Source organism: Marmota marmota, unplaced genomic scaffold, assembly GCF_001458135.2.
Source record: "Marmota marmota marmota unplaced genomic scaffold, marMar, whole genome shotgun sequence".
Lineage (NCBI taxonomy): Eukaryota > Metazoa > Chordata > Mammalia > Rodentia > Sciuridae > Marmota > Marmota marmota.
The window spans coordinates 5819358-5836376 of NW_025999853.1; the positions used below are offsets into that span (position 1 = coordinate 5819358).

A 17019-nucleotide genomic window follows, 5' to 3' on the forward strand; every position below is an offset into this window, starting at 1 on the left:
TTTTAAGCACTCAACAGGTGTTAAAGATCTAACAAATTGCTTTAAGCAAACTTAAGTAGATTATTGGGCTCTGCCTGCCCAGGTCTTTTTGAAGATTATTAGACAGAGACCTGGACTGTGACTGATTCCATACATATCATTAATTTTATTTATTTCCTTTTAATTGGGTACCTTGAAAGTGCTCCTTAGCACTATGGTGGGGAGGGGAGCCGGACAAAAATAAAAGCCCTCAAGATGCTTAGATGTAAGATGGTTATAATTTTCAAAAAAGAAAATTTAAGAAATTGTTAATGAGCTTATAATAAACTCACTGGACAATTTCATTTCTGATAAGTTTTAAAATATGTTAACATAGTGGGGCTGGGGTTGTGGCTCAGCGGTAGAGTGCTCTCCTAGCATGTATGAGGCACTGGGTTCGATCCTCAGCATCACATGAAAATGAAGAAATAAAATAAAGGTATTGTGTTCCAACTACAACTAAAAAAATTTTTTTTAATTAAAAAAATATGTTAACATACTGAAAATAAACATGTGGAGGGAAGAGGATTCAAGGGAAGCCATTTTTTTAAAGGTGAAATAAAAGAGAAAAATTTGGTCCTCCAATTCTATATTTTCTGCAGCAGACCATTTCTGTCTTAAAATTCCTCTAGGAAGTTAAAGAAAGGGGGTTTGCATTTTTAAAAATCTAGTTCATTTCATTTCCAGGGCTTTATAAATGGCACAGGAGAGTTGATGCATTGACAGGGGCATAGGAGGAGGTGGCACAAAGTTAGTGGGGATCAGCACTGTGCCAACCATGTGATAGGACGTCAGTAAGGAATACCCTCCCTTAAAGAAGGTGGAGATGGAAACTCATTTTAAATACATTGCTTTATTATTAAAAGAATCTTGTAGTGAGCCCTTTTGTAAACTGGAGAATATTTTAGAATGCAAATAATGCCCTTCTCTTTTATTTATTTATTTTTATGTGGTTCTGAGGATTGAACCCAGTGCCTCATACATGCTAGGTGGGCACTCTACTGCTGAGCCACAACCCCAGACCAATGCCCTTCTCTTTTAATGAAAAGAGACAAAGATTCATCCCAAGAACAGGAAAAGGAGATATCATTTTTTGAGCACCATGCTCAGGGCTTTTCAGACAATTGTTCAGGGAAATATTGTCCCCTGTTCATGGGTGAGAAAACAGAAAGCTAAAATAAATAAATAAAGGAAGCACATAGAAATAAAGAAGATTCAAAAAGATAATATGAAAGTAGATATGAAAGAAGAAAAACAAAATTGAAGGTAAAAAATGAAATCAGGAATAAGGCAAAACACAACATATCCTAAAGATCCAAACTCTTCCTATGTAAGGATCTTAAACTTGGCTCTGAGTTTTCTAGAACTAATGCTAAAATGAAGCTTAACCAGTTAGGAGCCATAAGATAGTAAACAAATTTCTCAGAAGTAATATTATACTTGGAATTCAGATCAAACTGGACTTTCTTTCAGACACCCTCAGAAAGAGGCAACTGTGAACTGTTCAACAACACCCTGGACAGCATCCTCACAATAGGCTTCATCTTTATTCTTAGGACTGTCTCCTCATGTCAACATGGAACGCAGAAGAGGCATCAGAGAAAAGCACAGAATGTTAAATAGCTTGACCAAAGTCCCAGAGTGCTTTGGTGGCCTGTGGGACCCAAGACTGCCGCACACTTTCTATTCTATCACAATGTCTCTGTTATGCATCCTGATTCTGTGTGTACTAGCTAAAAGATCCTGGGCAAGACTCTTCAACTTTATGGGCCTTTGTTTCATCATTGGTAAAGGAGCAGTAATAATATCTATCTTGCTGGACTGTTATATTAATCAAGATATGTCAAAAAACCTGACATGTGGCATATTTTTAAATGGTATTCAAGCTCTCTTCATTATGAATTCAGGTATTCTTATATAAAACTTATATTTTCATATTTTTCATTGTACACCTCAAGGGATGAATACAAGTTTCTTGGGTCAATTCTATCACTGGATGCTATAGTTTGATCTTAAGTGGTCCCCAAAGGCCCGTGTGTTACAGGTTTGATTCCCAGGGTGGTACAACTGGGAGGTGGTGGAAACTTCAAGAGGTGGGCATGGTGGCAAGTGGGAGATTTTTGGAGGGGACTCTGTGGCCAGGATCTCCAAGGGCTTTTGCTTCCTGGCCTCAAGGTGAAAGGTCGTGCTCTGCCACCGGCTCTACCATGATGTGCTGCCACAGGCTCAAAGCAATGGGGCCAATTGATCATGGACTGAAATCTCTAAAACCCCAGAAGTACACTTTCTCTTTTCATAAGTGCGATATCTCAAGCATTTTTTTAAATAGTAACAGAAAACTGCCTCACACATTAGTGACAGAACACTTATGGGAACAGTAATTTAAAATCAATTACAGCAAATGTCTAAACATGTTTTCCTCTAAAATCACTAGCGTCCTTATTCAGCAGTATGGCTGAGAGTACCTCTTCCTGCTTTATGCATCTATTCCACATTCTTCCTCCAAAAGATAATGACTTTGGAAGACTACATGTTAGGCATCACTTATAAGAAAATGCAAGAAGATCAGAAGGAAAAATCCCCAAATGATCACATCTCAGATGATTGTATTAAGCATGTCTGCCCTCTATGTTTTAAACCTATGTTTAAAATATTATTATCTAAAAAATACTATTTTTATTAAACCAGGTTATCTCTGGGGATTTAGGGATGATTTTTAAAATTTTCCCTTTATTTTTTTCTAACAAATATATATTGTCTCTGCAAAAAGTAAAACATAATACATTAAACAGATTTTACTCTGGGAAACATAATTGGTGTGTGGGGGGGCATAGTTTTGAGAGAACAATGAGCCAGCCACAACAAGCAAGTAATTAACCCTTTAAGCCCCTGTGACCTCAGGGGAGTATAGCAAGGTCAGTGGATATTTATAAGGGGCAGTCCAGGAAACCAAAGGATTTTTTTTTTCCAAGCAGTAGGAAGACATGATGATAATAGCCATCACCTGAGAGGCAGCAGCAGAAGTTACTTTTGTACGAGCCCCTGGAGCACAGCAACTGTTCCTTATTCATCTCTGTATCCCCAACAGAGGGTCTGCCAAATAGTAGGTGTTCAATAAATTTTTGTTCCATAGAATTTGTTGTTGAAGGAGTAAATGCTGCTAGAAATAGACGTTATCAAACAAAAAGCTAGTGGAACTCTTGGAAAAATAGGCTCCTGTGGTCTGGGGAACAAAACCTCTAAATGGCCATGTGCCAGCAATCTAACACGTCCACTCAGGCAGGCTTAAGCAGATTAACACCTACTGGCTTGGGTGAGAAACCCTTTTTGCCTGGGGAGCAGAAAAGAACACCCCTTGCATTCCCTCTCCTACCAGAGGGACCTCCAGCAAGAATTGCTGCTGTGGTCGCTTCTTTTTAAGGAAACTAATGAAAGAAACTGTGCAGCTAACACTTTGTGCTTGATTTTAAAGACGGCTCTAGTGCTTTTTATTTGTTGGTAAAACAAGAACAACCGTCTCTTATTTGTCTAATTCCCATATTTCCCCATATTTCATGCTCCACCCACTCCCTTCTTACATCCCTATTTATTAGAAGGGCTGAGGAGAATGGTGGGAGTCCCTGATCCTTGAGAATTCAATGAAGATCTCACAAGAGGCAGTGAGAGTATTGAAAGTGCTAGACAGGAACATTTCTTCCCATCCCCAACAAAACATTCCTCTTGCCGAATGTTTTTTTGGTTTGTTTTGGAAGGGGTGTTAAACACAGGACAGGAAGGGAGCTTGGAGCAGAATAGCTGTCAAAAATGATTTGTTGAATAAATTAGCAATGACCATCTAACATAAGCCAGACCCCACGCTAGTTTCTCTTCATACATTGACTCATTTAATCTTCACAACAACCTTTTGAAGTAGGTAGTATTACCTCCTTGTAGAGGTAAGAAAAGTGACGGCCAAAGGTTGAAGGACTTGACCAGGAAAATGGCCGAGTTGGGATCTGAACCCAGATCTGCCCAACTCTAAAATCTTTCCACAAACAGCCATTCTCCTCACACTTGGATGGGTGTTTGAATTCCCAGAGATGCGGTTCAAAGTGCAGCATGTCCTCCTGCTTGCACTCATGCTGTCCCTATTGCCTAGAATGTTCTTTTCCTCTCGTTTATGCGGCTGGCTCCCTGCGATTCTTCAGGTCTTAGGTAAATATCACCTCCTTAGAAAGGCAGTCTCTGACTACTGACTAACTACCAATTCTCTGATTCTGTGGGTTGGGAATGGGGCATTTATAGAATTATGGGGTGGCAATGCTGTTGGTCCATGGACCATATTTTGGGTAGCAAGGCTGTGTGTGTGGAGGGCCATTCCAAATCAAATTGTGAGAGCCTGCTGTAAACTTGTGAAAAGTTAGACTGCTTCCCAGGCTACTTGTTATACTGTTCCCTTCAAATCTTGTACCAAATCATTTGAACTTTTTCCCCACTGGGATCCTAAGCCTTATAGATATTACTCAAATTTTCATCTAACCTAAGCTATTTGTACTTCTTTTTTTTTTTTTTTAAAGAAATAAGCTCCTTTAAGTGTTGACGAGATTCTAGAGCTGCCCTACCCTAAGCAACAACCATTAGCCACATATGGCTACTTAAACTTAAATTAATTGAAACTAAATGCAATTGAAGATTCAGTTCCTCAGCTGCACTAGCCACATCTGATGTGAACAATAGAAACACATGACTAGTGGCTAATGTTTTGGATTACAGATTTTAAAAAATTCCATTATCACTGAAAGTTCTATTGGGGCCATGTTGCTTAATTTCTGCTTGATTCAGGAAATGTTAATAAACATTTCCTGTAACCTTCAAGACTGAGACAAGGAAAGAAGATTTTATATCTATATTATATATATCCCATTGGCTGTCATCTGTCCTTCACATAGCTGTGCTTAGGAAGAATACCTCCTGATCATGGAAACCTCCCATTTCACTAATACTTCCATGGCCAAAATCTGATTGACACAACTGATCAGGGGCAAGCAAATGAATCATTTCCCAGAAAGAAATGTTGGTTCATTGTTCAGCCTCTGCCTCTCTCTGCAACTTCATCAACTGACCCTCTCTCCCTTATTTATGTGCTCCAGTCCCTCCTCACCTATTCCAAGCTCTTTTCTGCCTCAAGCTTATGCACATGTTGTCCCTATTGCCTAGAATGTTCTTTTCCCCTCCCCAACATTTATGTGGCTGGCTCCCTGTGATACTTCATGTCTTAGGCAAATATCACATCCTTAGAGAGGCGGTCTCTATCAACTAAGGCAGGTCCGCATTTTGTACCTTTTTGTAGCACATTTTTATTTTCACTTGTAGAACTGACTTTTTAATGTTATTATGTTATTGGTACCAGGGATGGAACCCAGGGGTGCTTAACCACTGAGTTGCATCCCCAGCCCTTTTTATTTTTTATTTAGAGACCCGGTCTTACTAAGTTGCTTAGGGCCTCACTAAGTTGCTGAGGCTGACTTTGAACTCGAAGTCCTCCTGCCTCAACCTCCCCAGCTGCTGGGATTACAAGCATTCACCACTAAACCCGGATGACGATTTGAAACTATATATTTGCCTGGGGGGTTACTTCTGCATTGACTCTTGCCCACAACAATAAAAGTACCACAAAAGCAGCAATGATGTCTTTTTCACTTCTGTACCCCCAGGGCACAGATGAGACACAGAATACATATTTAGTGAAAAAGGGAATGAGAACGAAGGAGCAAATCCAAGGTCCCAACAACACCAAGCCAACACTTGATGGTGCGAAGTCAGCATGCATCAAACAGTCTGGTTTTAGTCCCAGTTTATGTATTTATTTTAATTCTTTTCCTTTAAAGAAAAGGAAGCAGCCGGGATTGAAAGGGGAGGAATTCACTATAAATGAGTCACCAAGGTCTGCAGGCAGGCTACACATGCACCATGTCCCACTCAGCTTAGCTGTCCTCAGAATAACTGGGCTTTTGTTATTTGGAAAGACTAGGGGTCAGTCATCTTTGTTACATCCTCAACTGATGTGCTGAAAATGCAGCTGGGCAGGCAGATGTTTTACAGTTAGGGCCATTTATGAGGAATTTGCTTCTTGTTTCATTAGGCATCCTCACATCTCAATGATTTAATTTTCTGGTTTTGTGTTGCAGGGAACCCATGGTGGGAAGTTGAAAACATGAGTTTAATAGTTAACTTTTATTGTCATTGTTGAAGGAGGTGATACTTAACGTGACATCATAAACGGGGGTTTTAGAGCCCTTCGGTGGCCCGACCCAGACAGCATAGAAGTCCAACATTTTCTTTAAATGACATTAAAGAATTACAGTCCAATGTCATGTTAAATGGGTGATAGTTTGGCACCACCTGCCATGCTTTTGAGGAGGAAAAGCCCATTTTCCCTAAAGTTAAGATAGCTGGACTTTGCTGGCCACGGGGAGATGGCAAATCCGCAAAGTTGGGGGTGAGAGGACAAATGGATTGGATTTCACCTTGCAGAAATCCACTGAAATGGAATCCTTGGCCTATCTCTTAACATGACTTGGCCATAGACTAATAAACCCAATCAACATTGGCCATATATCAGGTTCAACTTTAGGGACCTAGTGAGTACTTTCTTTGTCCCTCCCTGCTTTGAAAACAATAAGTACAGTCTTAAGGAAGCCTATTTAGAAATACGTGAAGTGTGGATATGGGACTAGACAGATGTGAATGCACAGAGTGGCCATTTTCCTGAGAAGCTGAAGCTGTACTGCTTTGGATTCCCTATCCTTGTATCAAAGAATGCCAGAAGTTCTGTGCAATGGACTTATTTTCACTTTGTGCTCACTAAGCAGTCATGACACTGTTCTCTCTTTCGCTGCTAAAAAAATGAGGAAGTGTCCATCCACAGTGAGACGTTGATTTGTTGGAGAGTCACGGGTACAATTAGCCTTGACACTCAACTAGTTCAACCTGATAATGCATCCACTGGTCAGTAATAGTCAGGGTATGCTGGAAACCCAACAAAGGAGCTGGGCCACTTAAATTTTCACTTACAGTTTAAAAACAAAACAAAACTTTTTAGCCAACTGTTTTTTTTGTTTTGTTTTAATTTTACCTCATCTTTCTTTTATTTCTTGCTTCCTGATTTTGGTCTTAAAAAAAAAAAAGATTGGTTTTCCTGTTTTTATCATAAACTACTTCAGAAACTTTTTGGGAAGTAGATGGGATATAAATCAAGCAATGATTTAAAAACAAATAAAAATTAACTGGGCGTGAAAACCATGTGCTGAGTTAACTTTAGGAAAAAAATGGCAAATCCATTTTATAGGATTTACATAATTATTTTCTAATTTGCAATGCTGTTCAGTGAAAGTCCTCAAATTTAAGAAGCCTACCATAATAAATTTCTTAATTTTAGGTGTACATCATGAATAAATAATTTGTGCTTTATTATAAGCCCATAAAACCATATACGTTGTTAGGAAATTATGTTTCCTCTAAGACTGTGACCCATTGCCTGCCAAGGTCCAGTCTAATTTAGCAAAAAAAGTGGTATTTGAGAAAAATATTATGCATAGTTTTATATAGGATGACATTTTAATGCCCCCCCGGAGATAGCTGAGAACAAAGCTGGAATGTGCCAGAATCTTCAAAGCTTACAGTCATCTGAAGAGAACCTGTTTCACATTTGTATTTCTAAGAAGCTACTTTTATGACTCTTGAACACATTGCACAAAAATCTCTGAACACATTTGTGATATTCCTGTGGCCTTGACTATTATCACACCTGCCACACTTTAGGCCTCCAAATTGCTATGAAGAGAGCTAGGCAGACTCACTAGCCGGATGGGAATTATGAGGAGCTAGCTTATAGAAATCTTTCCTGCACAATCTTCCCTTCCTCTCATGTCCTGAGAGTACCCTTGTTTGATAAGTTGACACACTGTGAGAAACCATTTCACTCAAATTATTTCAGCTTCATAATGCAGAACTGCTTTATTTGCATAATTTCCCTGTTTATTTCAGAAGCAAGCATGTCATCACTGACAGACATGTGTGTCTCCCTGGTGGCAGCAGGGACACGTGGGCAGGACTATTCAGAAACTGCTCCTGGCTGCTCCCACTGCCCTTGCTCCTCCTGAGGGAGGTGGGAGACATAGGACAGTTATCCAATCATAAAAAACACCTGAGTGAACAAAGGGCTGCAAACAGCATTTTGTGCTCAGTGAACAAAGTTGTTCTTTTCTCTACAATTTCTCTGAGTTAGAAAACTACCCACTATGAAGCTGGAGTAGAAATCAAAATATGATTTCAGGTACATCTATGTAAACAAATATGGCAGTGCTCAAATCTACATTTCTCCAAAGAGGAGGACTCTCTGTAGCTGTCTACCCAAAGTGAAATCAAACCTTGATTTAATGCCACTTATTGACAACCCGACTTGTCAAAACTTCAGAGTCCAGCTTCCTTAGTAGTGGCTGAGACAGGGCCACTGAGTTAGTTGGCAAGTTTTTGCCCCTGGAAAAAGTATAAAAGAGGGCAGGCACCTTGTAAGCTCTTAAGTTTCTGCTCATCCCCTCTCTTATTAGTACTTCTGGACAGATTCCTTCATTTTGGGGAAGGAATTAATCCAGGGATACATATACTCAAAGTTCTCAGAAAATAATATGATTTCCCGTCCCTTCAGGACTTTATATCAGCTGCTTCTTGTGCCTAGAATGTCTTCTCCCCATTCTCCAGCCTTCCCAGTCCCTCCAAATACATGTGGGAGGTGCCCCTCTTCCCTGTCCCTTCTCTCAACTTAGCACTGATCACACTATCTTGTAATCGCCCATCTGCTCATCAGAACATTTACCTCTAAATATCCACTCCCAAGGAGCCGAACCATAGTCAAACTGTTCATTGTCACACAACCATCTATCTAGAAGGGTTTAGAAGCTACTTGAGCCAGGTGTGGTGGCTCATGCCTGTAATCTTAGTGACCCAGGAGGCTGAGGCAGGAGGTTTGCAAGTTCAAGGCCAACCTCAACAACTTAGCCAGGCCTAAGCAATTTAGCAAGACCTTGTCTCAAAATAAAAGATAAAAAAATAAAAAGGAGTGGGGATGTGGCTTAGTGGTTAAGTGCCCCTGGGTTTAGTCCCTGGTACCAAAAAAAAAAAAAAAAAAAAAGCCACTTGAGAAATATTTTTTGGATAAATGGATGGATGTGAGTGAGTGAAAGAATGAATGACAAAAGATAGCATCCTGAGAGGAGCAATCTGATCCTGTTCTTTTGGTCCCTCCCCCCCCAAAAAAAATGTATTTCCTAGTTTATTCTGAAAACAGCCCTATTCTAAGCAGAACTAGAATATGACTAGACCCATGCTGTGGGATCTGGAAGAAGATTCTAACTTGGGGGTGGGAAAAAGTCAAAGGAGAACCAAGAGATGGGTCGGGTAGACGATGGAAGGGGGTGGTCCTGGAAGGAGGAACAGTGTGTGAAGAGAGTTGCAGATGGAGAGCTTTTGCATGGAGCTGCCGGTTCTTTGCCCCAGCACTTAGATGAGGCAGGAGCTTCTCACCAAAATAAACCTAGTGGGCAGTGTGGGAGCTGAGAAGTGGTGAGAGTCCGAACCAGGTGGCATGAATGGGATAGGAAAGAATGGATCAGTCCGGGCGTGCACTAGGGCAACGGGACATGGGAGGTGTGAGGGAGAGTGCCAGCAGTTGCCCCCAATCTGTTCACCTTCCCTACCTGGCTACCCACTATCCTGCGTTTCCTAGCCTCTCCTCAGTTCCATGAGACCACGTGATTGAGTCCCTGCTGACAGACTGAGTGGAAGTGTGGTATGCCATCTCAGACGTCCTCCATACCCTCTTTATCTCTGTCTGCCAGTTACAAACTTGGCACAGACTGAAGGCAGTGGTCCTCAAACTGGTGAACATCGGAACAGTTACAAGTTTGTTGAACAAGATTGCTGGGCCCCAACCCCAGAGTTTCAAAGTCAACTGGTCTGCTGGGACCTTCTAACAAGCTTTTTAAAGCAGTTTCAAGGAGACCACACTTTGAGAACCACACTTTGAGAACTTGCTCTAGGGTATGGCAGAGTCTAATGAGGAAATGTTTGCTTCTAAACGGTTGCATGGAAAGAGATTCTCCACTGTGACAGAATATCCTGCCTGTATCGTTTTCAAACATGACATAGATTTCTGTTGCATTAACATGTTTGGGTCTACTTGTTTATAGCACCTTAGCTTATCCTAACACAGAAATTGAACAAGAACAAAGATTTGAAGCAGACTCCCAGATTTGGTACCTGGGTAATGGGAGGATAATTGAGCAGGACTGAATAAAAAAATATGTTGTTTGTATGTGGTGCTGAGGATCGAACCCGGGCCGCACACATGCCAGGCGAGCACGCTACCGCTTGAGCCACATCCCCAGCCCTTAGCATAGCTTTTATCCTTCACATTTCTTTGTGTCACATTATCAGAGAACTCCTCAGCTGTGTTTCAGTTCACTAATTCTCTTTCAGTGGATCTAGTTTTCTATTCGGCCTACCTGTTTTACTCCTTTAGCTCTCATCCTAACAGTTCTTTTCAAATTGTCCTGTTAACTTCATTCTTTTGGACAAAAATTCTCCTTTTTCTTAGTTTGTTATTCCTCTTTCATGGAACTGGGCCTCCATCGATATTTTGGTGATATTTTTATTGTGGTAAAAAACACATATCATAAAATCCACCGTTTTAGCCATTTTGAAGTGTATAGTCTGGTAGCAGTGAGTATGTTTGCTGTGTTGTGCAATCAATGCCACCATCCATCTCCAGAACTGTTCATCTTCTCAAACTTAAACTCGGGCTCCATTTCCTCCGCCTCCAGCCCTTGATGACCACCATTCTACATTCTCTATGAATTTGAGCATTCTAGGGTCCTCATTGGGTGGAATTGCATGATATTTCTTCTATTGTGTCAAGGTTCACCCATGTTGCAGCATACATCAGAATGTCATTCCTCTTGAAGACTGAATAATATTTCATTGTATGTATCTAACCACATTTTATTTATTCATCCTTCAGTGGACACTTGGATCCTTTTCTACTTTGGGCTGTTGTAAATAATGCTATTAGGAGCATAGATACACAAATATTTGTTTGGATCTCTGCTCTCAATTCTTTTGAGTATGCATTCAGACTTGGGTGGTTCTTGGTTGTGAGTGGCATCAGCCTCACAGTCACGTGGAGGGCAGCCTTAGTTTGGCTCATGACCAGCTCTGTTCACAGCTCCTGCCTTGCTTCTGTTTGCCATGGCTTAGAATATGGCTTCCTGTTTGTCCCCCTTTCCAGAGATATTTCTCAGTTTGGGGTTCATAGTTTCCTTTCTTGTTTTCAAGAATGGACCTTTTTTTCAAGATGGCAGAATAGAGGAGGTCACTTTCCTGACTGCTCTGTGGTATGAACCAGAAAGCAGATAGGAGCTTCTCAGCAAGGGGGATGGAAAAAAAAAGGGACTTTGTTTTCAAGAATGGCTGTGTATTAATTTATCTTATATATCACTTTAATAATTTCAGTGGCTTCACTCGGGCAGTGGAGATTTTATCAGGTGCTTAATCTGTCAACTTGAAAACAGCAGCATATGGAAGACACACCAATGAAGAAATTGGTACATGCAAGTCACCCACAAATCCAGGAAGGGTAGTTGGTTTTAGCCCTGTCTTTCATAGTTTAAAGATGAATGTTTTTCCAGAAAGTTCTTGCTTTCAACATCCACTCCCCCACCCCCAGACCTTGCATTACCTGTAGTGCTGAGGCCAGTGTACTCTGGGGAGGGGTTGCTGACAGGGGAGGAGGGAGGTGGCACCTCCACGGATGTGGCAGACTTTGCTGGAGAAAACGAGGGCACTGGTGAAGGGGTTGGTGGGGCAGCCTCTGTCAAGATGATCTCCTCGCGGACTTCTGCTACGAGTAGAGAAAAGGTGAGTTCTTAGAGCCAAATGTCAAGGCAAGTTGTCTTCCTAATCTGTGTCGCACCAGTCACTCCCCTGCTTAAAACCCTTGGTGACTCCCACTCACTATCATGGCATTGAAGGTGCTTCCCACAGACACGCAGGTCCGAGTTCATTATTGGTTCCATGGCACTTGACCCACTCACCATAACTAAATTCTTGGGGATAAAGAAATGCACCACAGAAGGAGGGAGGCACTTCCCACTGCCAGGTGGTCAGTCCCCAGTGAAGTGCTGGCTTACCAGTGCTTCCTTCCCCCTTCATGGCTCGCATGAGTTCGTTGGCCCGCTCCTGACAGTGCAGAGATTCCAACAGGTAAAGCACGTAGTCATCAAACATCAGGTGGATTAGGTGAAAAGACCCTGGTGAGAAAAGGTCCAATAGAGAAGTAAGTCATGTCATCTCACGTGTCCCCCTCCACCTGGTGGACAACGCACACTCCCACGTTCTCGGGGTGTTCGGGAATCTCATTTCTGTACTCCATTTATGATCTCCCTAGGGTCAGAGGTTGCTCTTCTTTGTTGTGCTCCCAATTTCATTAATCCCCCTCTCTGTTAGTATGCCACCATTAAAAAAATGACAGCCACTGAGCCATCTTTCTTCATGCTTCTGAGTTCCCACCTACCCGCCGGCCTCCCCTCACTCTCTGCAGCTTTTCGACATAGGGTCATTCATTTTTCTGCCTTCCTGAAGGATACTGTATTTCCCACTTGGCTTGTAAGTATGTTCACGGCAGGGACTTTACCCTCTAGTTCACTTGTTTCTGCCAACGTACCCAACATAATTCTGGGAGCAGAATTGAAATTTCAAATTTGTAACAACTAAATTCTTTCCCTAAGTGTTTCTGAGACTTCATTTAGTACACGGGACTTAGAAAAGGCATCTGATTGAGAAGATTTGTTATTTTCAAGCAGTGCTCTTCATTTTCAATGTAGGGTAGATTATTTCATAAAAGGGAATGTGAGCAGTCATTTTTAAAGATTTTCCTGTGTGCTGGTTTCTATGCTTAAAGTCTCTGGTTTCATTTCTACAACTCTCTTGGAAGGAGGGCTTTTTTTTAAAATTAGTGCATATTTATTATATAGAATAGTGGTTTTCATTGTGACACATTCACACATGCATATAGCAGATTGCGATCACTTCCTCTCCCCTTACTCCCCTTTGATCCTCCTCCTGATTCCCCTCCTTGTCTCTTAATTGTCATGGAGGGCATTTTTGTTCCTATTTTTCAAGTTACTCCCCTCAGTCCTTTTGAATGTTAAAAACAAAATCAGATACTTATTGAGCTTTTGCTTTGTGGCAACCACAAGGGGAAGCACTGTAGATTATGCATGTGATACTAATCATAACCATGGGAGATAATACTGTACAAAGGAAGAAATTGAGACACAGAGGTAAAGTAACTGTTCAAAGTCACACAGTTATTAAATTGTAGGACCAGGACTTGAACCCAAGTCTGTCTGCTCCTGAAGTTGCTTCTCAAACATTATGCAATGTGATGCTCTCTAAAAGCAGGATGATAAAACCTACATTGCAAAAGTGCCAGAAGGAGGAAAAGTACATATCAGATCTTAGTAAGTGGTATCTATTGGATGATTATCTGGAGAACCACGAAATGACCGATTTGTTTCATAGAGTTAGAGTCAAATAAGTCAAAAGATAGCATTAAATACTTAAAAGGAAAAGGAGTCCATATAAAGAAATCATTTGCTGGGATGTTGAGCCAAGTTGACATGGATAGAAAGAAACAACTACAAATTAATGAATTAGGCTGGAAAACACTGGATGGTCAAAATGGTTTTAGGCTAATAATTTTACAATTTTAGAACCTTGGAAAGCATCTCCTACAAACTTCTGGTTTTATGGGTCAGGAAACAACAAGATCTGATAAGACAAAGGAACATGCCTAAAGCCACACTTAGGAACACCAGAGCTGGGCTTGGAGGCCAGTACCAGGGGGGAATTGTTGATCTGGGCTTTAGCTCTCTTCCTTAATGGCACCGATCTGTTACCCAATCCGTCTGTTAATTTTCAATCATCTTTGAACAACAAGAGTTTGTAAAGCTACTGCCACCTGCCTGCTATTGTGCTGTATGATGAATACAAAGGATGCATGAAGCTCAGTCTCTGACTTCACAAAGGCTACTGTGGTCTTAGTAAGCAGAAATCCATCGTTAAGGTTATTGGGCAATAAACAGTTCAGGAACAGAGCAAACAGAATACAGGAAAATAAAAATGGAGATAGAGAAGGATTAATGGGAGAAAAAGAGAGAATATATTGCAGCTAACACCCCCTGCTTCATCCACCTGTAATACTTACCATCATCTATTATACTATATATTTAACTCATTTATCTTTATGATGTGCCTCCCTCCCCTAGACTGTAAACCCCATATTGCAGGGATTTTTATGTCCTTCCCACTGAAAGTTCTGGGCCCAGCACCCAGAACAGTGCCAGGCTCGTGGTAGAGGCTCAAGCAAGCCTGATATGAAAAAGATATTAGAATAGACACAAAAGAGATTTTGGTTGTTGTGATATGGTAATCTAATCGATTGCATTTTTTCCCTATGAAAAAAGCTTCAAACACAGAAAACCCTAAATTTTAAAAATGAATGGCAATATACTTACCACCTGCCTGTATAATATGTTAACATTTGATCACATTTGAATCCATTTTTTTAGTTGAAAAGATAAAGCTCCCTGCATTCTCTTCATGAATCCCTCTGTCCCCTCATTATCATCCAAGTAATCACTACCTTGATTTATTGTTCACATGCATTTTATGTTCTTGCTACATGTATGTATATATGTATGTATGCATCTGTACATGTAATATTGTTTTTTGTTTGCAAATCCAATGTAAATGGTATAATACATGCATAGGTCTATTTTAATGGCCACTGTTTGGATACACCACAATTTATCCATTCTTCTGTTGTCAATTTCTCACCATTGAAAACTGGCTGCAATTTTAATATTTCTCTACCTGTCCTGGTGTCTGGGACTGAAGTGGAATAGATGGTCCAACAGCACTTCCAACTTCAGTCTTATGAGATCATGACTCTTGCTCACCAAAATGTTGCATGATGTTACTGGGCTGTGTGAAATTTAGCATTTGCCAGTCTGAATGGTATGAGATACTGTCATTATAATTTTTATCACCCTAATTACTACAAAGTTGTACATCTTTTCGTATGTTCATTGTCCATTTGAATTTACTCTTTTGTGGATTGTTTATTCATATCCTTTGCTTATTTTTCTACTAGTGTATAATGATCAGACAAACGCTGGGTATTTGTCTTAAAAAAATCTAAAGAGGTTTATTATACATTGTATGATAGTTACACGCATTGCAAAATATCTTCTCCCTCTCTATGGCTTTTATGTTTCACTTTGCTTATGTTCTACTTGTTAAACAGAAGTTTAAAATCCAAATGTGTCAATTTTGGCAATATTTTCCTTTGTGCTTGTCCTTTTCCAAGATCATAAAGATATCACTTCATGTTTTCTTCCAAGAAGTTTAAGAACTGATTTTGTTGTTGTTGTTGTTGTTTTTCATTTAGATGTTTCTTTTCAGAAGTTGTAGGGAAGGGAATTAAATTTATTTTATTTACTCTAAAGTTCTTCTTTCAGAACATTTCTCCACTGATTTTAACACTTAGTTTATAGGAGCTGATGAAGGCCAGCTTCATGTCAGTCTGTCTTGGCCTCTCTGCTCTATTTCTTCCCTCTTTGTCTGACATGATCAGAACGCCACACTGTCTTTATGATAAACCTGAGTCTGAGAAGTGAATCCTTGTCCCTTGCTCTTCCTTACCTTCACATTATCTTTATGTTCTGGGCCTTTTACTTTTCCAAAGAAACTTGAAGATCAGATTATCAAAATCGAAGAAAGATTTGGGCTGGAATTTCATTGAATTTATGTATTAATTTGAAGAGAGTTAATATTTTTTGAAGTTGAGTCTTTCCAAACATGAGCATGGTATATTTTGATAACTTTTAAAAATCTGTCCTTGAAGATCTTAAAATAATTTCTTAGAATTATTTCTAGGTAGTTTTTAATTTCAGTTTCTATTATTCATGGCGCATATATATATATATGCGCCATGAATAATAGAAACTGAAATTAAAAACTACCTAGAAATAATTCTNTATATATATATATATATATATATATATATATATATATATATATATCCACATACATACACACACATACTTATATACACAAATACATATTATATATATTTGTAATTCAAGTTAGTATTATTCAGTTACTGAATCTGTAACCTGGCTGAATTCTTATTTGCTCTATTAGTTTGTGGTTTCTCTTTTCTTTATCTGCAATCATGACAGCTATAAAGACAATTTTGTGTTTTCGTTCCATTTCTTATGTTTTTTTCTTATTGCAGTGACTAGGACCTCCAGCATGTATTTATTATTAACAGAAGTCACTCCTGTATTTTCATGTCTTAAAGGGGAAAACTTCTAAAATGTCACCATTTAATATGATGTTTGTTGCAGATTTTTAGATAATCTTTTATGTTAAACAAATCCCCTTCTCAAAAACCATATTCGAGAGCTGAATGGCATCAAGTGTTTTTCTCTGTATCCCTAGAGATGATGGTATGATTTTTCTCTTTTAATCTATTAATATAGTAAGTTAATTAGTCATTTTTCAGACTTTGAATCATACTTGAATTTTTGGCACAGTCCTAATTAATCATGATTTAAAAAAAAAAAAACTGCTACTGAATTAGATCTGCTAGAATTTTCACCAAAACTTTTTCATCTTTAATTTCCTCTTTTTTTTTTTGGGGGGGGGGAGTGTTTTGTTTTTTTGGTACCAGGGGTGCATAACCATAAACGCACATCCTGGGCCCTTTTTTAAATATATATATATTTTTAGTTGTAGACACAATATCTTTATTTATTTATTTATTTTTATGTGGTGCTGAGAATTGAGCCTAGCGCCTCACACATGCCAGACAGTGCGCTATCACTGAGCCACAACCCC

The 17019-nt window shown here is 39.7% G+C and overlaps 1 protein-coding gene across 4 annotated transcripts in view; it reads right to left on the minus strand.

Annotated features, from left to right (window-relative positions):
• Positions 1–17019, minus strand: part of Rfx4 (regulatory factor X4) — a 159078-nt gene that overhangs the window by 11901 nt on the left and 130158 nt on the right. For 3 of the 4 annotated variants that reach the window (XM_048802632.1, XM_048802640.1, XM_015482810.2), the window contains 2 exons: positions 12243–12362; positions 11792–11953 (listed from right to left, as the gene is read on the minus strand). In XM_048802632.1, the coding sequence (XP_048658589.1) occupies positions 11792–11953; positions 12243–12362 (282 nt within the window). The remainder of the gene's footprint in view (positions 1–11791; positions 11954–12242; positions 12363–17019) is intronic. The other variant, XM_048802628.1, reaches the window with a different exon arrangement.